This window comes from Nesoenas mayeri (genome assembly GCF_963082525.1).
Source record: "Nesoenas mayeri genome assembly, chromosome: 2".
Lineage (NCBI taxonomy): Eukaryota > Metazoa > Chordata > Aves > Columbiformes > Columbidae > Nesoenas > Nesoenas mayeri.
In genome coordinates, this window is record NC_137543.1 from 98,564,300 (window position 1) to 98,590,733 (window position 26,434).

The following is a 26,434-nucleotide window of genomic DNA, read 5'->3' on the forward strand; positions in this document are numbered from 1 at the left end:
CTAACTCTCCCCAAATGCAGCATATCACATTCCAGCAGTTCGCAAGGTGAAGGTATTGGCACCTCTTCAGTTCCCACACGTCATCACTAACTGAAAGGAATCATTACCTCCTCCATATAGCTACCAGAGAGGAGAGTTTGTGTGATGGAAAGGGAGACAGTCCTGGACAGCTTGTCACCCTCTCTTTCCCACAGAACCTTATGTGCTATCTTCCCAAAAAGGTTTGCCCCTAGTAGCTGTTAGAGATGGCTGTAGGAATCTTAGTAGCAAAAGCCTCATAACATTAACCAAGAAGATTCCAAGTTGTGCATGTATTTCCTCAAAGCCAATATTGTAAGTATCCAGAAACTCACTGGTGAACAGTCTATTTTCAATGCAAACCCCCCTGCCATTTTCCAGTACTTCAGTCACCATACAAGAAAACATAGTGGCCCCAATACAAAAATTTAAACTGGAACTAGCTACTTTTAGAGGGCTTTAGTAACAAATGTCTGCCTGAGTCCAAGCAGCTCTAAGGTTCTTCGGTACACGCAGCATGCTCTGCACTGTGGGTGGACTGGCAGCCAGCCACACACCCGCAACCTGCTCTGCTGGAACCAGCACCCCAGGTGTGACTCCAACAAGAGGCTCCAGAACCCTCCCCTCCACCTCCATACACACACACACTTCCACAGGCAATCTGTTTCTATTTTATTTCTCCAAGGGTCAAAGATATACGTGTCAAATTAAGTTCTGCTAGAGACACCTGTGGCCAGGTGAGTAGTCAGCAATTTTCTCCAATCATTTCTATCCATATGGGCCCGTTTATTGTGCCAGGAGACCACCTGGCTATTTCCTCCCCAAAAATCAAACACTGAATATCTATGCCAGTCATTCTTCATATCTTTGTCTGGTTTTGCTGATTAAGCACTAATTGAAACAGCTAGTGAAGGTTTCTAAAACACGAAAAAAGTGTCAGTATTACATAAATCCATCACAGCTCATGCATATTTTCTGTTTGTAGAAGTTCCAATAAATCAGAAGAAAGCTACAGAAGTTAGTCCAAAGGCAAACTCATGCTAATAAACTGCATCTGGAGTTTCAGATTAAATACATCTCTCCCTTGCTTGACCGACTTTAAGTCCCCCGACTTTCTAAGGCTGTTATCAACCCAAATCCAAATCGTACATATGTCTCCCTGAGCAGGGCCTGCCTTTTTTTGTGGTACCTCTGTTTACACAGCTTATCCCTTATCACACTGACAACACTGGGAACCACAGCAGATGGTCCCCTCAGACACAACTCTAACAGGTTCTCTCCACTCCCCCATTCCACTTTTTTTTTTTGTGCAAACAACTGATAAGGAAGGCTGCTGCAATGATTTACTGATATCTGAAGTTGAAAATTGACAATACGCAAACGGCTTTTGTTTCCCCCCTCCCCTCTTGTGAACTGCTTAACCTCTTAACTACTAAGCAACACAGATAAAGAGTATTAATAATTGTACAAACCATACAGTCTGTTGGATTAGCATTTCAAACACAAGCAGTATTGGTTAATGTAAAGATCATTACTGCCTTTTAAAAGTGATGTCAGTTACAGCAACCAGCCTCCTACTACTAAAGCAGAAAACATGAGGTGGCCTCCTTTACTATTAAAAATACACTCTCACTGGTTTGGGAAATGCCTTTAAATTATATTCAAAACCATTTCCAACAGGCTACTGAAAACAGACTCAAGCAGAATTCGGGATACAGACTGGACATTGCATATGTAAATAAACATTTACTTTCATCTAACAACCCAGACCAACCTCAAGCTCAATGACCAAAAAAAAAAAAAAAAAATCAAAATGCTCTGAATATTGCTATCAGAAAGACAGAAAGATGCTTAAAACTAAACTCCACGTGAATTCTATTAAGCAAGTCAGGCTCTTACTACTGGAGAGCATGAATTTGCAAAACCGCAATACCAAAATGTTGCAAAAACCTAGAAAATGGCAAAAGCATCTCAACTAACCACCCATGAAGAAGCATGTGCAAGTAGACAGTAATGAATCAGACAGACCCAGAGGGCTTTCTTAAATGTAGGTCATGCCTGTCGGATCATAGCAAAAGGCACAGGAACATTTGCTGAAGAGAACCCCAAGTTATTATTGCACACAAAAATTTTCTCTGTAGACACTAATGGTTACATGTTTGTGACGATCACTGTCTGATGCTTAAAAGGAACAGGAATGAAAAGCTGCACCAAAGACAGTTGTATTGAATTTAAGAATAAGAGAGACATAAAACATTCCTTATTAACACTTCACAGCTTACATGCTTTTCTCTTCATAAAGCTGTCACACAGAAGAAAAATTTCTGTTTAAATGTGATGTTTGTTTTACACCAGAGGTTGGCAGAGCAGAAGTAGACACAAAAGGTGGTTTAGAAAAAATAATTTCTGCTGATTTATGCCATATTAAGTTGAAGACTTGAATTACCTAATTACTGAGATGATAAATAGTTAAAACTTTGAGTATTATTACTCTAGATATCGGCAGTGTTCTGTTTCCTTGATTCATGTTTTCAGACTGTGATTCTGGTATTTTTTTCTTAGAACAAAAATCCCATAGAAAAAGATTGTCTAGTAACTTAAGATTTGGATACAGATAGAAGAACGTGAAATGGCATAATAGAAGCACTTGCACCAATAGGCTGATCCTTGGCTGTTGAGGTTTTTTAATTGTTATTTTAATAATTATTTTATTATTACTAATGTAACTACTATATTAATTTAATAATTATTACCTATAAAAGCAACATAGCAAAAGACTGTAAAATTTTAAGAAAAATTAGTGACAGACAAGAAGGTCAGCAGATTAGAAATGCAGCTAGCTTTTCACCTGAAGACCTTAAAATTACATGGTTAAAAATAAGTATTTCAAAACATAATACAATGAAGAAGACATTAGCCAAAAATACGTGGCTCTACAATCGCACACATGCATATTCTGACATAAAAATCAGGGAGACAAATCAGTATTTCTTTCTTTCTAGAGGCAGGTAAGAAGAGAAAAAGTGAGGAACCTCTTTTTGCCATTCAGACTGCTTAAAAACAAGATTCACAGTCAAAAATGAAACAAGAAAAAGTGCTGATAAGATTCACCATAGCTGAGTCTTTCTGGAAGGAAGGTATCAGATGAACCCACCAACTTTAAACAGGACACAGTAAAGGACTGGAACAGATCATTTAACAATAAATCTGCATACTCAAGAAAATCTGTGATTAGACACAGTAAAACACAAACTCAAACTAGCAAGTTATCTAATGAAGGAAAGATTAGTAAGTATGAGAAATCTATTTGCTCATTCTTTGATTACCAGCAGTCATCAATCATGAGTTCAAAAGAAGAAAAAAAAAGATTCTTCACTGGTCAACAGCTAAATGCCCCATTCAGAGCTCAGTTATTACGAGCTATCAGTGTTCACATTTCTTTCTGTGAATCTACAAAGATAACATCAACAAAAAACAGTATTAGGACAACACCTCTTTCAGATTCAAACACAATCCACATGCGAATGCAGTTACAGCACCACAAACATTTTTATATTCATTTAAAATTCCGTCTAGATTAGGGTGTTCTTTTGGGGATGGAGTGGTCTTTTTTCAACTTGTACAAATTTATGTCCTGGATAACTTTCAGATTTAAAACCACTGTCCACTTATCTGAACTACTTAGACCTGAACACAGCTCTACAGATAATAAATTTGGCCCTAGGTTCATTATAGTCTTAACATGAGAAATAAGATAGATAATGTACCAATAGGCTTTTCAGTCTTATAATCAGCAAATATGACCTCCATTAATCATCAGGGTTATTTATTAATTTTTAACACACAAAAGAAAAATCACTGGGAAGATTTTCCATTATCACATTATTGAAAAAAGTAATTGACACAGTTCTATATCAAAAGTATTTATCACTTAACTTTCTTGCCAATAATTGTCATTACTGCAGACACATGTATGAATTTCAGTATGGCAACATTTGAAAGTTCTTTATCCTGACTGAGCAGCACTTCAGCACCTGAACTTTACTTGACTTACAGTCAAAAAAGAACGAGTATAAAAATGTTAGTGCTATTGCTGTCTGTAGGAGCGTGCTCTATTTTAAACATACAAGTTAAAAATCATTGTGCTGTAGTGTGATCAGGGCTGGATTGAATGGCAGGGTTTAGACTAATTACCTTCTTCTGGGAGCTTTAAGAATACATAGCTTAAATTAAGGGAGGGAATATTGTGGGCACAATTAAATCTCTGAAAGGTCATGATGCTGTTCATTGGAAAACATTTTTCTGAGACAGAAGAGCAGTTTTTTGGCTGACCACAAAATGTACAATGACAGACCTTCCTGTAACAAAATAATAATTCCTAAGACTAATTGCACGTATATACTCAAGTAGAAAAAACAAAGTTGAAAACCATTGTTCAAGACACACGAAAAACCACACAGTGCACACTGAACCTTATAACTGAACTGTTTAAAAGGCTTTTAATAAATACTGTTCATGAATTGGAGGAAAACAAGTCAACATAATTAACTTATCTATTAATACCACAAATTTTACCCGTACGTGCTGTAAATAAAGAATAAAAAAAGCACCAAGCATTTCTACTTAAACTTGTCTGAAGATAATTACAAATGCACACTCTGGCTGAAGTTCAAGCATTCAGATTTTCAACATTAATTTACTTTTACTATGTGCATGTCAAAATGAAAGATTGCTGTCTGGATCCAGACATGCAGTATTAATACTGAACACGTGCATTCATTTCAGGTCAGCAGACGTTCCAACTCCAATTCAGCAGGTGGTAGGAGCAGCACGCTAATTAAAATCTATAGTAAAAGGTTCACTATGGGCTAACAGCTCCCATATAGAAACATCTCCTCAACCTAGGCACGCAGACCACCTTGACTCAAGTTTGAAGAAAACTGAACTGCCCCTCACATAAAACAGCAGTTATGTCCCTGTCTGAACAAGAACGACTTTTTCATCCTACCTCCAGATTTTTCAAGGCAGACCACCAAAGCTTTCATGACCTTGGCTTACATACTAAGAGAAGTGCCAACTTACTTCTTCAAAATAATCTCACATTTAGATGTTAAAGTAATGAAAAAAGTTAAGCTAGTTCATTCCCTATTAGATTTTTGCCCCTGGTCACTTCAGAAACTGAGTGCCTTTCGTAAGTGATACATCTGAGAACAGTGTAAACACAGTCAAGGTAGTCTCAGCCCAGATTACCTGATAAGATAATGATGTAGTCACAGTTTTACAGTAAACAAGAACTTGTGTGTGGTTTCAATTCAACATTTTAATGTAACAGTTTCAAGAGCAGGCTTTTTTATTTGTAGTCAATATGTACCAGACTGAAGCTCAGAAATAACCTGATATTTTACAACGCAAAACATGCTTGAGGCCACAGTATTTCTTAGAAAACAGCAGGCAGCATGAGCTGTCTGCACCACCACACAGACGTACAGTTCACCTACAGGCCTCAGTACTAGTACCTCATTCCTGCTGCTCAATGAGACCATCAGGCTGAATGCAAGCAAAAGCCTGAACTTTATGGCAACCACAGCAAGTGATTTGCATTGGGAAATACTCAAGAACCCCAAAAGGCAACATTTAAAACACACTTTTCAACAGTGACTGCATTTTGTTCTTCAAGTGCAACTGATAATTGCATTAAATGCTTTCCAAGAAAACAGTGATATTGGTCTTTTAACTCAGGAGACAAAGACAAAAACGTCCTTTTTCTTCTTCAGATTTGAAAGAGGCTAGGGATAATGAACAGCAAGAACAGATTATTATTATCATTATTATTATCATAGAGGCACTAAACTTCACCACAAGGAACATCAAGGTCATGACACCGCAAAAAATATTCTCTCTCCATATTCCAGAAACCACCGGTTTCTCTGCACTCATACTGAGGCCCCAGGAAGGGAAATTTAAAGTGTGGCCTAATCCCTTCTCTCTTGAAAACCACCCACAGCAGACACCCTTAGACCTCTTTCACCCTTTTACTGGCCAACAAGATCAGATTAAACTGATGCACATTCTACCTAAGCACAAAGAAAGAATGTTACATCCCACACAGAATTTATTATATCTAGTGAGCCTCCTGTGTGTATGTGGCACAAGTTTGAATTGCATACGCTCACCAAACAATACTGGCACCTTAATAACAGATTCTGCTTTAGAAGTATAAATTCAAAAATTACACACAAAAAGAAACGACACCTGAGTTTAAGCTTTTCCTATACTAGCTGCTCATTTTAGATGCCTGTAAAGTTTTCAGCACAGAGAGAAATTATTCTTTGCAAGCGCAAGCAGAATTAAACAAGCATTTTGCTTCCTTGGGTTCAATATCTTGCTGTTCTCATTTGTAGCACTATGTCATTATACTTTGTTTTAACTAAACCAGCTCAGATACTCACGTTTGTCTACTGCAAAGCTAAAAACATATCTAAGAATATTCAACTTGCTTCTTTTTCCTAGTAACATATAATCTTAGCATGCACTTTATTTTAAATCATTTTGGTTCCTAGTGAGAAAGATCCAATGCAAAACAACAAGAAAATCTAACTACAATGGTTATTAACATATATTGCATTGAACTTTGGTTACAAAGCAGCACATTTATCATATATATTAATTTACAGTACGAAAGCATCCTGTCAATATACCTCCTACATACAGGAACCTCAATAAGAATATTTAAAATTCACCATATTACTGAAAAATTTTAATAGGATTTTTTTTTTTTTTCCACCAGACACAAAAAGAAAGCATTTGTGAATTTTAACATCCTGGATTGAATTCAGTGAAACAGAGCACCAGTTTACAAGAGAAATATGTTCACAACACCATCGCACAGCAACACGATATGAGATTCATGTCATCCCACCATGCACTTCTTGAAACTTTTTTTTTAGTTTAGGGTTTTTGTTTGTTGGGGGTTTGCTTTGTTTTGGCAGTTGGTTTGGGTGCTTGGGTTGGTTTTTTTTTTTGGGGGGGGTGTTTTGGTGCATTTTTTGTTTGTTTGGGGTTTCTGCTGTCTTAATTTTTTGGTGTTGGTTCTTTGGGCGGGGTGGTTTTGTTTTGTTGGTTTTTAGGTTCTTCTGTTTGTTTTGTTTGTGGGTTTTTTGTTGTTTCATTGGGATTTTTTTGTTTTATTTTGGGTTTGGGTATTTTAGCATATAGGATACTACTCAATGTAGAAATATTGTTACCAAACTGGACTGAATCTGTGTCTTTCCAGACAAGGACAGTATTTTAACAGCAGCTGGCAAGATAGACCAATTAGTAGTTACTATCTATTATCAGAAGCACGGACAACTCTACAGCAACAAAGTTTATAGGATGTGTCAACTGTGTACCTGCTTCTCCGCTTTAATGGTGATCTACGGATCCTAAAACAAAATTACCATGTAAGGCATGTCAGAAATGCACAGCAATTACACTTGCTAAAATAGAACTGGATCAAGATCCATTCTTACCAACTAATTCATGGTTAGCTAAGTACACTGCAGAAGCACTGAACTCGAAACAAAATCCTGAGCCCTTCTAACAAATAGAGTCTCAACTAACAAGAAATACAAAACTTGAAAGTTCAGCTGAACTTGAAATTATATTGTTAGCCTGAGCACGTGACTTTCTACTGTAACTTATTAACACACTTCATGTGCTTACCTATACTCATAGAACCCTGAAGAACTCTAATGCTGACTAAACATTGAAGGGATTTATGCAATTTGAGGGAAGATAAGAGTAAAAAATAAATAAATAACAATTTTTTTAAAAATGCCATGGTCTTACTGCATTAGTAACTAGGGTGGAAAGAATGAAGGTATTCATAGCAATGAGACTGTACCTTTCCTAGGTGTCTGAGTTAGGACCAGAACTCCCTGTATAATCAAAGGAAAAAAAGCCTGAACTACTGAACTCCTTACCTGAGAGGGTGCTTCAGGAAAGCCCATCTCTTTTCACTTCGCTAATTAGACTTAACTTAGGAACTCAAACTAAAGATGCATGGTAAAAACACTTTTTGAACACCTATTTGGATAAATATTTCAGCGTTCCCTAGGTAGTCCTTCGCTTATCATCACTTTGATGTGGCAGCTAAAACATATCTTTAAACAGGGACGGGAAGTCCCACTGTAACAGTTGTTTGGTTGAGTTTTTTGCCAAAGAAGTCTCTTCATTGTTTATTCCAGAATGACACTTTAAAAGACACAGTTCTTTTTTAAGGGATAACTAGAAAAATATTTGTGAAACAATGCTTGAGAAAGTGATGCCAAACATCAATAGACTCTAGAGGTTAAAACAAAAAAATTACCATATGGAAAGATGTCCAAGTAGCTTCATTTAAAACACATCTTAAATCCAACTCATTCATCAGGCTTTAAATCTTTCATCTTAGGAATCAGTTTATTGAGAATATGGTTTGCAACATAGATGGCACATGTGTTTCCAATACTGAAATGTGTCTAAATAATTGGGTACAACTTAGTATCAAATACCACACAGTTTGTTTCTGAAGTCACACATGCCTTGATGTTAGCAAGATATTAACTAGTTCCATGCTTTCCATACATCAAACTGTATTCTTGATTTAGTTCCTAGTACCTGAAGTAGGTGATAACGGGAATGGAATTGCTTTTACAAAAAGCTAGACTATATTAATGAAAAGGAAAAAAATACATCTACGAAAGCTTAAAGTTTTACATGGGTGAGCTACTGATGAGCAGGCATTTCTCAGTGCCTTGGATCTCACAAAAACAACATACCCAATCCTAGTTCACATGAATTTTCAACTTTTTTTTTCCTGAAGCTTAGAAACATGTTTCCAGTTTGTATTAATCTTCCTTTGAGTGTACATTAACAGCAAGGATAAGAAAGGCAGACCCTTTAAATCACAAATAGCTTCTTGCATAACAATTTGTTTACAGGTCTAGAAAAAAAGAAAAAAAAGAGTCCTTCGACAGGTTGTTCTGTTGAAGGAATAAGAACCTATAAATCAGCTCATACAAAAACATTATTTTCATTATTAAACTATCTTCTTGCAGAACGAAATTATTCAAGATTATTCAAGATCTCAACTCGAAACTACTACATGTTACTAATTCATCCTAGAAGCTGCCTTACTGCTTCAAACCGAAGGCTGGGAAAACCTGCAAAATAAGGAGTTATATTAAACTAATTCTTTCCTGTCTTAAACTGAAACTTAACTACTTTAGAATCACTGCATCACAATCAGGGGCCAGCAGCTACGGGTACATGTAATTACAGCTATGTAGTTTTTCTAAACTGAGGAAACTTTCACTTGGGACAACAGATCTTCTTAGCTTTTACATTGCTCTCAGATGCAAACATCTTACATTCGCCATCCAGCCCCAGGTAACAAACTATTTCAGATTGTCGTGATTTCAGTGTCTTGAAAATTACATAGGGCTAGAAACCATTTTATGTTTCCTTCTGGTATACAGCCTTGGTAAGAACATTTCTTCAACGTGAATGGGGTTTTCTGAAAAACTCAATTAAAAAAAAACGCTTTTAATAAAGTTTTACAACTAAAGAACGCAAAAGTAACTGCTAAATATTTTCCTGGAATCTTCCTATAAGAAAGTCCCTGTGCCGATATCTGTTAATATTTTTCATTTGTTTCATTTTTTTATAAGAATCAAGTGCCATGCTAAATCTTCCCATTTTCTCTTCAGTGTGTGCCAGGTAGCACACCTGGAACTCCAAGTACAAATTTACCAAGGGATTTCAATCAGTGCCAGGAAGGTGAGTCAAACTATAAATGTTGTATACACACAATGCAAATAATCATCAAAACACAAGTACAAGTGTGAGCAAAGACAGTAAACAGCAAGATTTCAGGAAGTAAATGAGGAATATATCCTAACAATTAAATAAATCCACTTAATCGTTACAGTAAGAGACAACTGCAGCATTCAGCAAACACATCTGTTCCCCCTTCCCAAAAAAAACAAGTAAAATACATTTAACAATACAAAAAAATAATCATACATGCATATGGAAAACATGCAATCTGGTAAAATAAATGCCATTTTTGCATTTCACAGACCCTTTGGAGGTTTGTTTCATTTGTTTGGTTTTTTTTAATGACATAGCATAAGCTGCAGCTGAAGCCAACTTTCTTCTTTCGTTGGAAGAATCCACATCTTAAAGAGACGCAAACTTTCTTGATGTACGTACCTGAGAACCATGCAAATCTGCCTTGCCAAAATTTCTAAAATGTTTTTAACCATTACAGTAAAAGAAACGGACCACTTAGCGTATCATACTTTCCGCACAGTGAGAACCACTTGCTAATGCTGATTATTATGGAAAAACCTTACGCCGTCCTGATTGGCCACGGAAAGCCCCAGCTGCATCCCACTGCAAGCGTCTCAGCACCACACCCATCGGCTTTATTTGGACATGATCTTTTCCATGAATGAACAACTTCTGTGCCGATAATAGTATGGCACAGTCACTCCGAAGCCAAAATTCCAATTTTAGAGAGAGAAAAAAAAAGTTACAACAAGGTTTCCTAGCTAAAAAATCTGAAAATAAAGCATTTGTTTAACTAGCACGAACATAGACAGATGATGATCAATTAAGACAAAAATCATACAAATCCCTCTAACCTCAAAAGACTTTTATACCAATCATTGCTTCATTTCCTTTGTGACCATATTAGATCTGACAACGGATCTCATTCTTTCTGAATAATCTTCTAGGATATTTACACAAACCTAAAGTATGCAGTGGTTCTGCATTATTAATAATTGCATGGGAAAAGCAGGAAAATGTTAACTCACTTGCTAGAGCTGCCTCTGAACTTTTGAGTCCTTTCAAATAATGCAAAATAAGTCCCTGAGCCAAGAGATGATTTGTAGTGGGATCAATTAAGTGACTAAATTGAAAATAAAATTCAATAAAATGCCATTTTTAACCTAAATGTTAATTTAAACGGTTGTCAAAAACAGGTTTCAAGAATTATTTTGGTGAAAGCACAGTTACACAGTGCCATCTAGCAGTGACTTACAGTACAGCAGTTACTATGATACTAAGTTTGACACATTAAATAGTTTGTAAAGTCCTTACTCATTTAAGCAAACTCAAAGAAACCAGTAAAGTAACCCATAAAATTGCTATATGCAAACCTACAGTTTAAACTTTACAGATTGTATCTACAGCAACTACTATAATTATTTTCCTATTGACCCAAACTCTGGCCTCATAAAAGACAGGGATAGAGGTTTAAAACACCTTTGATAGCTTATTACTTCTGCAAAAAAACTTTCTAAAAATGTTCTGGAGAAGGTAGGTAAGCATTAGCAGAACTCTCACCATAATGGATCCCTCTATAGCTCTTCTCACAAGACTGATACCAAGAGTAAATTTTGATCCAACGTTTCTATAAAGATTTTTCTTGACTAAATTGAAGTGGTCAAGGTTTCTCTGCTTGTCATGGCTGCTGAAACATCTGAAGTTACATGCACCAATTAACTCAAATTTTCTAACATACTGAAGGGAGAAGAATAAAAAAAAAAAAAGGGAAGTGTGCTTAAAGGCCCAAAAGATTGGTATCAAAACGAATTCTTTACCACATCAAGTTGCACATAATACCTGCAGAAATCAATCACTGCATGAAACACTAAAATAAAGTGTTCCAAGCTATGGTTTCACAAGCACATACTTTAACTCAGCATAAGTAAGCCACAGTGCTAAATGAAACATGAGCTCTGACACAGTCCTTTTAATGCTCTGCCCCCTTCCTTACACCATGTCATAATACCTACGCACAGATGCTTCCAAAGATTTGCCCAGCTTCGCAGTAAATCAAATCCAGGAACTAATCTGGTTTTAGACTAAAATGGCCAACAAATAAAGCAAATGTTGCCAGAGTGTTTCTGAAATGACAGCAGAAAAAAAAAAAAATCCATGGCAAACAACAGAAATGTAATGACAATCTTTGGCTCAGCAATTCAGAGTTTATTTTAGAAAGCTAGAATGGTGTCATTATGAACAACAGCAGCATCCCTCTATGAGCCACAAGAGCAAATCCTTGAAAACCGTGGAGCTCTATAAATCAGTAGCTTTCAGTTCAGATACATTAAAAAAAAAAAACAACAGATGCAGAGAAGCAAGGTATTCTGTTCAGGATCGTATAACAAGCTTGCATCAAGACTTCAACTTCACCCTCTTGAATGGCTTTATTCTAAAACCATCCCCCAGATTTTTCGACATAAGTGTATTTCGGTATTTCTCATTTTACTTTAAAAAGAAAAAAAAAAATCAATTATGACAGAGTTATTCTCTTGATCCAGATTTAAGCTGTCCTGGGACTTAAATTTGAAGGTTTCATAAACGATATTTTGAATAAGGCATCGAAAATCCATCTACTACCCACTTATCAAAATTGTACAGACTAGAAAAACAGAAAAATGCACTTGAAGATTGATGCAAATAAACTGGATGAAGTCCAGAGAACAAAAAGGGTCAGAGATGTAGAGAACCTGACCTATGAGAGAAGCTTTCAGGAATTAGGTCTATTTAGCCTAGACACAAAACGCCTATGGGGAGAAGTGATAACAGTATTCAAATATGTGAGAGGTCGCTGTGAAGGAGAAAAGAATCAGATGTTCTCCATACCCACTAAAGAAAAAACAGGCAGCTATAGGCCTGGACTGTGCTAAAAGATTAAGATTACACATTCGGAAACACTTGATTACACATTTGGAAACACTTTTCAACCAGAAAGGTAGTTAATTACCCAAAAGGGGTTACGAATCCTCCACCATTGGAAGTTTTCAACAACCAGCTAAAACAAATGTCGGCGAATGGCCCAGCCCGTGGCTGCCAGCAGGTGAGCAGCATCACATGAAGGTGCTGCTCGACTATGAGAATTTCTCCCCAGCTCCCTGAACAGCAGGGATGATGCTCACAGCCCCCTCCATTTAAATGTACCTCTGCCACTCAAGTAAGGAACCACTGACAGCACTGAAAAGCTACAGCTGCAACTGAACTGTCAGCACCTACAGAAGAAAATGCTGGTTTTCTGCTGTGCTGTGTTTGTAGTTGGAAAATTGTGGACAGACCCAAAGACAATTCAGAAAACACATCAGTTTTCCAACAAGGTTTTTTGTTTTTGTTTTTGGTTTTTTTCCCCCCCACAAAAAAACCTCAAGTATCTCACCAGAAAAACTCTAAAAGCTCTTCCATCATCCTGTAAGTTTCCTGGATTTTGGGTTTTGTTGTTGTTAAAAAAAAACACTTTAACAATATCTTGTCCTTTAACAAAACATTTGATTAGTGTTTTTCCCTATCCTACCATAATGTTAACAAAGAATATTTGGAACTGTTCAGAATATAACAAAGTGAGTACCTCAGACTTAAACTCTTTTTATTTTCTAGCTAGCAGACTTCCAAAGCATATTCAATTGATATTCTCCTTTCATCACAACCAGCCATAAGGATCAAACTTCTAGATAAATAAGTATTGGATGCTCAGCTTTACTCTGATGGTTCACATCTTTACATTCATAAAGGAAGACTAACATTCACCCACGGAAACGAATTTTTCAAAGCATGATAAAGTCAAACAGAAAAGTGCCAACCTGTAAACAAACAACAGAATTTCAAAAGTAAACTATCACTTAGGGAATAAATTACAAACAAGCACACTTTTAGCCTTAAAGCCCAGCCAACAAAAGCTGAGGGCCCAAAATGCCTAATAAAATCAGCAGCCAAGTGATCTGTCTTCTGTTAAGTCACAAGCCAAAAAACTCACTTCTCTATACACCAGTGTCTTGTACCAATCAACAGCAATTCAGTTTTGGCACGATTAACTCAAAGCCTATTTATAGTCACCCAAGACAAAATTTCTGCTTAGTTTCTTTCTGTAAGCAAATTCCAAAGTCAGGGATTTGACACACAAGACAAATGCTAATGTCTTCTGCTTAAACAGATGAAGCCTGTTCCTCAGCCCCAACATTTAATGTGTTAACTCCAACTGGTAGCATACAAACGTTACAAGACTCTCAGAAGTGTATACAAAATTCCCAGATGTGCATTTCTGCAAACACATCGTACCCTGACTAAGCACAACTGCTGTAGCAACTGCACCAGCTGAGTCAATTAAGGTCCCCACAGGTGTGAGGCTGTTTGGTCACAGCATCCATCCCAGGTTCCACAAGTGTTTGAAATTAGCAAAAAACAAAAGCCACCACCCATACACACAGAAACTGGCTAGGATGAGGTTGAAATTTCCTAAGAACTGCAGAAATAGGTTATGACAATATGAAACACTCTAAAACACAGTTTTATGATGCAATAAAGCAGTTTCTCTGCATCTCTGAGATGCAGAGTAGCTTATCATTTTGCTCAGAGTGAAAGGGATCTGTCAACAGTGTTGAAGAGCACAAATAATTAATTACTTTCTACAAAATATTAAAAGCCTGTGTACAAGTTGCTTAATTTCAAAATAGGCTTTTGAGTATGACATAAGGACTGAAAATCCAATGGTTATTCCATACTCGCCACCAGGAGAATATAAATATCATGGGAGTCTATATGCTCACTGACAGCAAATAATAAAAAAAAGCCGCCACACAAACCCTAAGCTAACTACACAAAATTCACAAGCTAATTACATAGCTAGGCCTCACCCACATTCAACTCAGGATGGTAATTCACAGCAAGTTGCACTTAAATGAAAAAATGATGCTCCCATCAATGAGAAAAAACACCAAAACCGATTTGTGTCTCTTATCTGTTTAGTGAATTTCTACTGTCTCCAGCCAGCCTCCATAATCACATGGCAGTCTTGTCTCTTAACATACCCTCAGGCCTGACAGAAAGAGAACAATATAGGTTAATGCTCTCTATTTGGAGACACAGCACAGTTCAAGATCAGTTGTGCTACATTTGAAATTCCCATCAGCAACAAGCCAGGCACTCACTCAGGCTTCCATTGCCTCAGTAGAATAACATGAAGCAATAGCAGGTCACACATGCACAGGTACCCACCCTGCAACTGTCAAAAAAGCTCTCCCAAAATATATTAAAAGCATCTTAATGCATAGTTGCATAGCAAAGATTGACCACAGCAAGCTTAGAGAACTTCATCCTGATCAGCAATTTCTCAAAAAGAAGAAACTCAGAGAAAATCTCCATCTTTCCTAGCAAATGAACCTGTTGCCAAATTCTAGCAAGAGCCAGCAGTAAACATTAACCCCTCCTCCACTACTCCTCAGTCACTCAGGGTATCAAGCAAGTCTTTGTGAGGTGCTACTACAAGTGGTCTGGATCAAAATATGGTCCTCCTCCTACCTCTGAGAGCACACAGAAATCTCTTTAGGTTATAAAAATCTGGTCTATTCTCCCAATAGCTTTGATAAATCTTCTATAAATTACTTGTAGCACAAAGAACCACGAGATATGTGAAAACATGTCAGTAGAGCACTCTACTAAGCTCCACATCACCTGTATGTCTATGTTGAATTCACTTTACCACTGCTATTTATGCTTCATTTACTGATTGCTTAACCACCTGCTACAGGGACACATTCCAGATATGACAACATGTGTTGCCGAAGTTAAAATTTACCTTTCATGGTTCAATCCTTTTCAAACTCATTCTTCTGGATTACATGAAGCTCAGTGCTTCCAGAACTGAATCCTATTGCACAGCCGTAAGAGCATGCAGCCAATTGCTTTGCCACTAGAATTAACCCTAAACATGTATGCATGCTTAAATTTGCCTATGTAACCTCTCTACAAGTGTATCTGATGACGCTGTCCATATAGGATTTATTCAGGCTCTCAGGCCTGCTCCCAACTTTCAATTGCCAGCTCTGTGACTGAAAGAAAAACACTAGAAGAAAACAAAGAAATCAATGCAATTTAGATGGACTGAAAAACAAGAGATTTTAAATGGGATAAAGAAAACAGCACATACTTGTAGATCAGGCTCTAATGGCTGTGACATAGGAAGCCCTTATGAGGGGAAAACACACATTAGTTCTTTCTAGTTGCCCCATAAACAGGGGAAATATTTCCCAGGTAAAGAATTAGAGGAGTTCTATCCTGCAACAGACACATCCTCAAAGATAGATACTCCACTTACCAGAAAGTTGCCTAAGGGGAATAAGAAGCTGATGCTGAGGAAGCTGAGGTAGGAAAAACTCACTGCAAAGAGGTCATGTATCTTGCACTGTGCTGGAAGTCAGGGATGACAAGTAACAGGACTGGAGCCACACACACACTAGGAAGTTTCACAGGGAACACAGGGGCAGTAATAATGCAATACACAGCTGCCAAAAACCACAGTTACACGTTAGTTTACAGAGACCTGGGGAACATGCGCGCTGCAGATGAGTCACAGCATACTGTTGCATTAACTCTACACTGCAAGAAAGCACCCCAGCAACATGCAAACCCATCACCTCGCTCATTGCCTTACAGGACACTTCAGGCTGCACTGGGCATACCTGTATTCCTCCCAAAGAACTGTGACATCGTCAACATCTACATTCATGCAATCCCATGTATTCCATCCCATGAATATCACCTTTCATTTTTCTTCTATGTTCCATTTCACCCCCTCTCCTCATCCTTTTAACCATCTCACCAAAAAAGTTTCAGATTCTAAACAGACAACAAGAGCTCTTATATCTCCTTGGAAGATAGCTCATGATATGTCCAGCTATAACAACTATTTCAGCAACAGCGACAAAATGAGACTAAACATAACAAAAGCCACCACACTCGCATCCCAAGCTTCCACATCACTAACTGCGCATGACAGAGCAGGGTTTTCAAGCCAAGGAACCAAAACACAAAGCAAACTGGTGACAAGCAGCAACTTAGACCTTCTGAAAGCAGGAGACCATATAGCGGGAATTATTAAGACAATTATCTCACTTTAACAACAGGTACAGAAATAAATTACTGCCTCTCTCATCAACAAAAACCAAAAGCGTTCATGTCCAGATTATGTCAGTTTGAATCTGAAAAAGAAACCTGTGACAGGAGTAGTTATGCAGGTGTGTAAGGTTATCAAGCAATCCAAAAATAATACAGGATTATGATTCCACAACTTATGGACAGGGGAATTCTTCAGCAAGGGTATAAAACATCACAGCATTTACACCTTGGTTCACTTTTCTCCATTGCTCAGCCACTACACAGAGAACAACAGTTTCAAGACTGCAGTGTTGTCAGAGCAAACAGAAATGCCTCTCATCACCAGAAAAGTAGTTCAGATTATTTTGAGTATTTAACACCATCCCCCCACCTCAAAAAAAAAAAGGTTGAAAAGTTATATTTTTTCTAAATTGGCGATGCAACCTCAACCATTTCAAAAGCACAAATCTAAAAGCAAAGACTAAACTTGAATTCTGTACGTGATAAGGCTAAATATCAAACACTTCATGAGCAGTTAATAAAGATTTCTCTTTCAGCCTAGAAATAAACACTAAAAATATCTCACAATGAGTATTCCTCATAGCACCCCAAAATTACACAGTAATCACCACTGTTTGTTTTAAGTGATATTTATGAAGCAACAAAGAAGCATTATCAGCAGGGTGGAGAGAGAAAAATGGAAAGACCAACTGCTGATTCTGAGCACCTAAAAGCATACACCAGAAGGAACTTCAGTCAAAATATTGATGAAGATCAACCACTAGACAGGCTGCAGAGAGTTAATTTTCTGCTAATAAATTGTAAAGATTACAGTAATCTATTCAGGAGGCCTGTACTTTAGCACAACAAACTGAGATCTAAAATTATTAAAATTGTATTGTGCTGTAGTAAAGTACATTTAAAATGGCACTTAAAAGAAAGCACTAGAATGTGAATTGTGATTCAGGAACTGAATCAATACATATACAACCTTAATCTTCTTTATTTTCCACTTCGATGAATAAAACAGATGCTGCAGCACACTTTACTGTATCTCTATGGGGATGGCCAAGTGTAAGGAAGCGCCATTTAGGCAACACAACGCTAGGCAATACCTTGCAACACTGAAGTCTACATTAGTTTGTAGCACCTCATCTGCTTTTTCAACAGCAGAGTAAGCATGTTTTCTTTTACATCTGTCTTATTTTCAACATGAGGGCTTAGGTAGATCAAAGCTTTTGTTCTTCCTTGTCTTTTTCCTTCTTCTAGTCAAATTTACTGTTTCAGCAGATGGACAACCTCAAGGATACCTCAGCTACATCCATGGGTAAACAAAATTGAGAAGTGTTTAGAAAATTAGTAAGTAGAAGAGGTAATAAAAACCAGATAATTTCTTCAATATTATTTCAAAACATTATTTGAGATTTGCTTTATAGAAATGCACAACACACTGCACAATGAATTTTCAAAGTCAAAAGACATATAACATGGACTATAAACATCAAGTTTCAATAAAAATACAGCATCTTTCCATCCAACGTACTTGCAGACAAATTGTGTGAGATAATAAAAAGGATGACTGAGCAAAGATTAAACTAAAACTGCACAATTAAAACGGAGGGTCTACAATATAACCTAGTTTCTGTTATAACCTAAATCAAAGCCAAGCCCACTTAATGAACAACAAAACAATTCCATCCCGTTTTGCTTCTGGAATCCCCTACTACAGGAAGAAAAAAAGTTCCACGCTAGTATTTGTTTCTTAAAAAAAATGTAGAGCAGATAAGCTGTTACTGGTTTAGTTTTGCTGAATGTTTGTTAATAACAGTTTTTGCTTCCTCTTCATAAAAATATAAGTTATTGTTCATTCTTCTGGTATTTTTAAGTCATTAGGAACATCTTCCCCCAGAATGTTTTACAACAACCAAGGAGGGAATGCTTTGGACCTGAACAGCTTCAAGCCAAAAGCAATTATCACAAAATAACAAGCATTCTCAACTGCCTGATCCACCAAAATGCATTCAAGAAAGCTGAGCCAAAAACCATTAATTCTACACAATAAGAAACCTACAGATGCCAACAAATGCTCATAAAACTACCTGCTTCAGAAGCCAATTCCTTCTATGTCTGACTATACACGCTCAGTTCCATTTTTCAGAGACAAAGTCCTGTTAAGTGGCACACATACTGAATTCCCTTCCCAAACAAACATCTGGTTCCCAGCATTTGAGGGCTCCCAGCCCAGCCACTTCTTCTTTTCCACAGTGAGGGCTACTTTTCTGTACCAGTAGAGTTCCTTCCTCCAGGGTGTATCTCAAGGGCAGCACTCTAGTAGGTCTGCAGGCATTTCCAAACTATACAGCTGGTGTGCTGCCAATAAACCAGTTTTAGAAACAGTAAAGCCTCCATCAGCTACACTGTTTCCTGAACTTGAACAGGTACCACCGTACAGCCCTACACTGAGAGCAGCTCAGACTAACAAAGGAGCTTTGTGTTCCCACAGGAGGGCATGCAAGATTTGTTCAGAATACTGCCTACTTTCATATTGCAAAAGCAGACACAAAAATAGGTTCAGCTCTTCTGCTGCTTTCCCTTTGCCCTTTTTTAAGCTGATGCAGTTCCTGATTTTTAACGAGCATTGCTGTTATTGCAATATCTGCATATCGCAAATCCACACTACACTCTCTACAGACAGAAGTAGTCTTTACTACGAGAAACTGCAGCACAGTCCTTGGTTTTCACCCTTGGATATACCCACTCCTGAAAGCAACAAAGGGTACTTGTACAGAAAGAACATTTTTTAAACAGATGAAAGGCAAGCAGGAAGAAAAATAACAAAGAAAAAAAAAGACTTCTACATCACCTGAAGAGAGTTCAAATCAAGAACAGGGTGGAAACCATGCAATAAACAAGGATAAGAAATAGTACTGGAATAATATTTTTGCATTAAGTAATAAAATTTATTTCTATAAATAGAAGACATCATTATATCAATGGTCAGTTTTTGCAAGGACAACTTATAAGGCAGGTTGTATTGTTACAACATCTAGTTACCAACAACAAGCTGTCTGATACTGCTTCTCTTCCTTCTATTTTTTTCCTATCTTGTATATAGATAGAAGACACTAGAAACAGTACTTGACCATCTCCCTTATAATGAAGAAAGAAGTAGAAGTGACATTTTATTTCCTAGAACCTGAAGTTTATTCCAGCATCTCTTCAATAAGTGCTGTTGACTCAAAAACATAGGAAACAGGCTAGTCAAACACTTAAGTAATACCTGTCCAAAATGCTGCGACAACAGATGATCTTTCACCTTAGTGAATATTTCTATATTTTCCTCAAGTTCAAAACAGTTTTACATTAAACTTGTTGTTGCTGTTTTTCCTTACAATGTAAACAATATTTAATTTCAATAAATTTTTGAAATTCAGATTATGTTAAGCAATACTTACTACTACTGAGTAACTACTTCACTGTATAGCAGAAAAGATTAAATCCCTTCTTGACATTTTATCTGAACTTACCAGATGACTTACTACTAAAAAAAAAAAAAAAATAAATTAAAAAGGATTGATGAGAGATGCTCAAAAATGTTGGGAAACTTTACGTATATACTTGCTGAAGGTACATTACATCCTGTCTTCCAAGTCCATTAAAGACATTTAAATAGACCAGTCCCAGTGTGAAACCCTGAGAGGCATTACCAGAAATCCAAGCAGTAACACAGCACTTTCATATGCACTTGTCACTAGAAGCATCACTATACTGAGCAGAAAGACAGCTGCCCTCTTCACCACCTTGTATTCTCACATACCGCTACCATACTTGTAACACTCACACTCAGTTCCAGCTTCATTAACAGCCTATAAAGGAGAACATTCAACAGATGGATTTGTAAAAATTTACATTAGCCACAGTTTGTAGACAATATTTTTGTTCTGTTGAAAAGAAGGTCCAGAGGTCCGTTAATATATCAGCTTATAAAGAAGTTACTTAAATTCACAAATAAGAAACCACATAGGGTAATTTCTGCCTACCACCTTCAGCATTGGCAGGTTTTTTGTTTAATATTCATATATACATACAAACAAAATAACTATTTTAGTTCTCAGTTTCAGATTCTAGACATAGACTTATTTCTATTCTAAAGTTATGAGCACTTCATTTTCTAAACTAAGAAGGTATCAAAAATTCCTTCTTCAACACTGCATCTTTCCTACATTTCTCTCAATAAAATTCCAAAAGCACAGGCCCACCATCCAAATACTGACAAGCCAGAAGTAGCTTCTTAAACACTACGGAGAAATTAAGGTAAAGAGAAGTTAAATTGAAAAAACCAAAAGAAGAAGGCAAAAATGAGATCTCATTTGTAGTCTTAAACAAACAGCTGTCACAGTCACTTTTTGGACCAGTACTCCACTTGTCTGTGAAGAGTATACCTACTCCAGAGTTGCACTACTAATCAATCACCTGTGTTCTCTAAAATGCTAGTTCAGCACTTGAATAATTCAGTATCTAGTTTCTACTTAGACAAATACAGAAAGATCAACTGAAAAAAAAGGAAAATGAGATGTAACTGTTCAACGGTATCATGAGATGTTCACAAAACGAAACAAGCATTTTGTGAAATCAGGAATTAAATACTTCTGGCAAAGTGTCAGAAAAGACAACTTTGCAGTCTTCCAGTACGAGCAAGATGCAAGTTTTAATGCAAGACAGACCAAAACTTGAATTAACTAATAAAGCATAAATTTTTATTTTGACTAGTCACAACCTACATAAAAGTATTCTGATAATAATTCTCCATTGAAAAACAACATCAATCAATCTTTCCAGCTTTCTATAGCTTTTCTTTCAACACATTTTCTGGTAAGGAGATGAAATGTGATCAGTACAACCACAAGTTCAGGTTTTTTGTTTAGGGTTGGGAGGCAGAAGATGATGACAGGGAGTGCTTTGAAGTATTTGGAAAGAAAGGAGAATGTACAAGACACAATCCTATACCATTCAACCCCCATTATACTGATGATCCCTCCTGAAACAAATGACCATTCATTCACATGAAGCAGTTCATCTCTGCTCCAGCAGCAAACACACATATCACTAAGTGACAACTCACTTCCTTTCTCTCTGTCTTTCTCACTTGGGTCCCACCAATTACAATCAGACAACCAGCTAGGTTCTGCCCAAGAATTAATATGTCTCCCTTCCACTCTTACGAAAACTTTTAATTAAGTTTAAGCAAGCAAAATGCCCACAAAAGGCATAGTATGACATCTGTTAGATGGTTGCCCTGTCAGGAAAACCTAACCATTCTGAAAGCACTCCTCTTGTAATCATTAATTTGCCTAATCCCAGGAAAACACTTTACCTCCTCACCTTCAAAACAGAAAGAGAGGGATTTTTTTTTTTTTTAGTGTATTTAAGACCAAAAACATCTGATGTCAGTTTGACAGCTCTGAACATCCACCCCCCCAAAAAACCTGAATTATGAGACCTGTCTGATATTGTTACCTGTAATTTTGTATCCGTAGGCAGCCAGTTGTCCAGCCATATATTCACCATCTGAATTATTGTGAGAACATCCCCATGTACGAATCCAGATTTTCTGCACACCAGGAATAATGCTGTTAAGTAAAAGTGAATGAAAAAAGCAAGATAAAAGACAAGCAAGATTCCTTTTTAAGCCCACTGAACAGACTCAAATAACTGTAATTCCCTAAATATAAAATAAGCATCACAAACAGTAACAACTCTATAACAGCTGGGGAAAAAACATTGTAATTACATGATTTTTAGCATAGTGGGTACTAGGTCTGACTGGGATAGTTAACTTTCTCCATAGCAACTGGTACAGTGCTGTTTTGTATTTGTGATGAAAACAGTATTAATAACACACCTGTGGTTTAGCTATTGCTGAACAGTTCTTGCACAGCATCAAAACTTCTTTTCCCACTGTCCACAAGCAGGCTGGGGATAGGTAACAGGCTGGGAAGGAACACAGCTGGGATAACTGACTCAAATTGACCAAAAGGTTAATCCATACCAGATAACATCCTGCCCAGCAATATAAACTGGGGGTTTTGTCTTTCCAATGTAGCCATTGTTCTTAGACTGGCTGGGCAGTCTGCTTCTGGGAGGTGGTGAGTACTTGCTTTTGCATCACTTGGGGTTTTTTATCCCCCTACTCCTTCCTTCACTTAAACTGTCTTTATCTCAACACACAAGTTTTCTCACTTTTGCTCTTACAATTCTCTCCTGCAGCCTACTGGGAGGAAGGGTGAGCAACCAACAGGCTGGGTGCTCCGCTGTTGGCCAGGGTCAATACACCACAAGCAGCAAGAAAAGAGTTTTAGAATGGAGAAGGCACTGGAGCTGTAGGGTAAGAAGAGATTCAGTGCACTGCAGTTATGTTAAAAAAAACAACCTAACTTTCTGAAAACTATCGTATCATTAAGAAATGACCTTCAGATGAATGCAGAGATATTAGGGGACCAGCAAACCGTTAGAACTAAACTGCGACCTCTTGATATTATGGCACCCGTTGGTTCCCTCCATAAAAGCCATCTTTATAAATTCTTAACTTAAGCCTGCCACCAGCTACAGTAATATCTGACCCAACCTTTCTGTGCTACAGAAGCAGCATGGCAGATCTGCACCGTGGAGCCAGCACACACCATAGTTTCAGAACCAACAAGAAGCTTTCTGCAAGAAGCTTTCACTGAAACTCCTGGGATAACTGCCTAATGAGCTAAAAATGTCACTACAAGAATGACACACATTCTGGAACACAATCCTTTGCCTGGACCATATCATTTTGTGCCCACCTGCCCCGTTTTTGTTAAAGGTACTTCTGACAGCTAGAAACAATAATTTGTTGATGGAAGATTAATGATCATTAAGAAGACATAACCAACATATGTTGCACATGTGCAATGTATTTAGACCTCCTACTGTCTGAACAACATTATTCTTAAATGACAGAAAAAAAAAAAAAGTATATGGTCAGTGGAAGCAAGGTCAGGTGTCATGGGAGAACTACCGAGATGCTGCTCGCCACTGTAGGGAGGAAATTTGTGTGGCCAAACTTAATTTAGAATTGAAGCTGGTCAGTATTGTAAGGGACAATAAAAACGGCTTTTTCAAATGTGTTAATGGCAAAAGACTAACCAGAAATAACATTGGCCTATTACTTGATAAGCATGGTGACCTTATGAACAGGGACACGGACAAAGCTGAGACGCTTAATGCTTTCTTCATCTTGGTCTTCAACACCAAAGACTGGGCCCAAACACTGGGCTAGAAAACCATGGCTGTGAGCACAACAGACTCCCAATCAATCCAAAACCTGTGAGGGATTTGATACTCCAGCCAGATCCCTACAAGTTGATGGGGCCTGATGGGATTCATCCAAGGGTACTTAAAGAGCTGGCTGGTCCTATTCATTCTATGATCCTAATCATTCAATGATCCTAATCATTCAATGTGCTTCCTTATGTCAAAATTGCTAAAAACAGGCTGTTAGATAATATACAGTACCTGAATACTTAGGAGAATGGGGCGCTAGCGTGAAATATCTACAGATCACCCAGTTGAGCTGTACATAAACTTCTGGCAGAATGAACCTTTATGGTGCCTCACATAAAGATGCGTTGTTATGCCTCTAAAATCTCTTTTGAATACAAATTTAACAGGAAAACTGAATTATCTGTGCATTCCAGACATACTTTACTTTCATCTTTCTAATGTGGGTAAATTTTATGCCCCAGCTTGAAATTAATGGCGGGAAAAAAAAAATCCCCAAAATCCAGATCTCTGCACTGCAATACGAACTAGAATCAATAACTGAGTTCACCTATACGTTGCTTAATTCCTCTGCAGCAGAAAGTTGATTCTGTTCTCACGTGAATCACAAAAAGTAAAAGTGAAAAAATATGTTTCATAGTAATTGCATACCATTTCCACTGAAGTAAAAGAGTAAGTTCTAAAGAAGTTTCACTATATCACTTGCAGCATGTACACACAAAAAGTACAGCCTTTGGACAGCCCAGGTTCCAGAAACCAAGTGGAAAGACTGAAGCAAAGAAGATGTACCCATGGTGGGAGAGGATGAGGTCAGGAAATACTTCAGCAAACTAGACATACATAAGTCCCTGAGCCCTGATGGGATGCACCCACAAGAGAGACATGGACATACTGGAGACAGTCCAACAAAGGGCCATAAAGATGATTAAAGGACTAGAGCATCTCTTACGAGAGGAAAGGATGAGCAAGCTAGGACTGTTCAGCCTGGAATAAAGGAGGTTCATGGCAGATCTCATCAATGTTTATAAACACCTGAAGGGAAGGTGCTAAGAGGACAGAGCCAGGCTCCTTTCAGTGGTGCCCACTGACAGGACCAGAGGCAACAGGCACAAACTGAAACACCGGAGGTTCCCTCTGAACTTCAGGAAACTCTTTCAACTGTGAGGGTGACAAAACACTGGCACAGGTTGCTCAGAGAGGTTGTGGAATTTCCCTCTTCAGAGACATTCAAGAACTACCTAGGCATGATCCTGGCCCTGCTTGAGCAGAGCAATCAGACCAGGTGACCTCCAGAGGTTCCTTCCAACCTAAACCCTTTTGATTCTCAGAATTCTGTTTATATTTCTCATTCCAGATGTCAAAAGGCTACTCACAGACCGCATTTTGAAGAGCTCAGCTTCTATTTAGGCAATTTAGGTGAAGGAGACAATTTTTGAGAAATGCTAAACACATTAAAGCTCAAGCACTATTTTTCCAGTCTGATTACTCTACTAGTCAATATCTCAGTCATAACTGATTTCTACAGAAAGCTGGTCTAGTACAACAAATTTGCTTAGGAGTTATCATTCATTATCACTACATTTTATCTACACTATTTTACTCATTTTTATCTTGTATTCTGATTTTACTTTAAGAGATAATGAGAATTTCCACCTAATTTTTAGAAGTTGCCAGTGTACACAAGATATGAGAAAAGCAACAAGATAGAGTTGATGCAAGAATTTACCTGTCACTTGGTGGATCATCATCTATCTGAATATTTTTTTGTGAGTTGCGTTTTCGCACTTTTGGAAAAATATTCTTTCTTACAAACTGCCGATCATGTGGTTTCAAATCTTCTGCTGACACAATATCTTCAATATCTTCAAGCACTGAATCACAGGCAGCAGGCATCTTGAAGAAGCGTTAGAGAAGACTGGCATTAGCAAGCATTTGAATACAAAACCAAGGCCTAGTATCTACTGCATATGTTCTCATAAAGAAAAGTCAGATATATTTCTGTATATGCCTGCAATATATCATACAGATGAGGGATACTGAGCACATAAAGACAATCAACTATCCAGAGATATTGAATGATGCCCTCTTCCCCTGAGATGCCTCAAACACTGGCAGGGAAAAAGTCACCAACCACATAGATTATTTTTTTTGTTGTACCTTGTCATCTTCTAAT

General features: G+C 37.5%; 1 protein-coding gene across 3 annotated transcripts in view; it reads right to left on the reverse strand.

Annotated features, from left to right (window-relative positions):
- The window catches only part of CDKAL1 (CDKAL1 threonylcarbamoyladenosine tRNA methylthiotransferase), a gene marked incomplete at its 3' end in the record, with an annotated part of 411,084 nt that overhangs the window by 381,868 nt on the left and 2,782 nt on the right, over positions 1-26,434 (reverse strand). For all 3 annotated transcript variants that reach the window (XM_080340058.1, XM_080340057.1, XM_080340059.1), the window contains 2 exons: positions 25,988-26,154; positions 22,471-22,583 (listed from right to left, as the gene is read on the reverse strand). In XM_080340058.1, the coding sequence (XP_080196184.1) occupies positions 22,471-22,583; positions 25,988-26,154 (280 nt within the window). The remainder of the gene's footprint in view (positions 1-22,470; positions 22,584-25,987; positions 26,155-26,434) is intronic.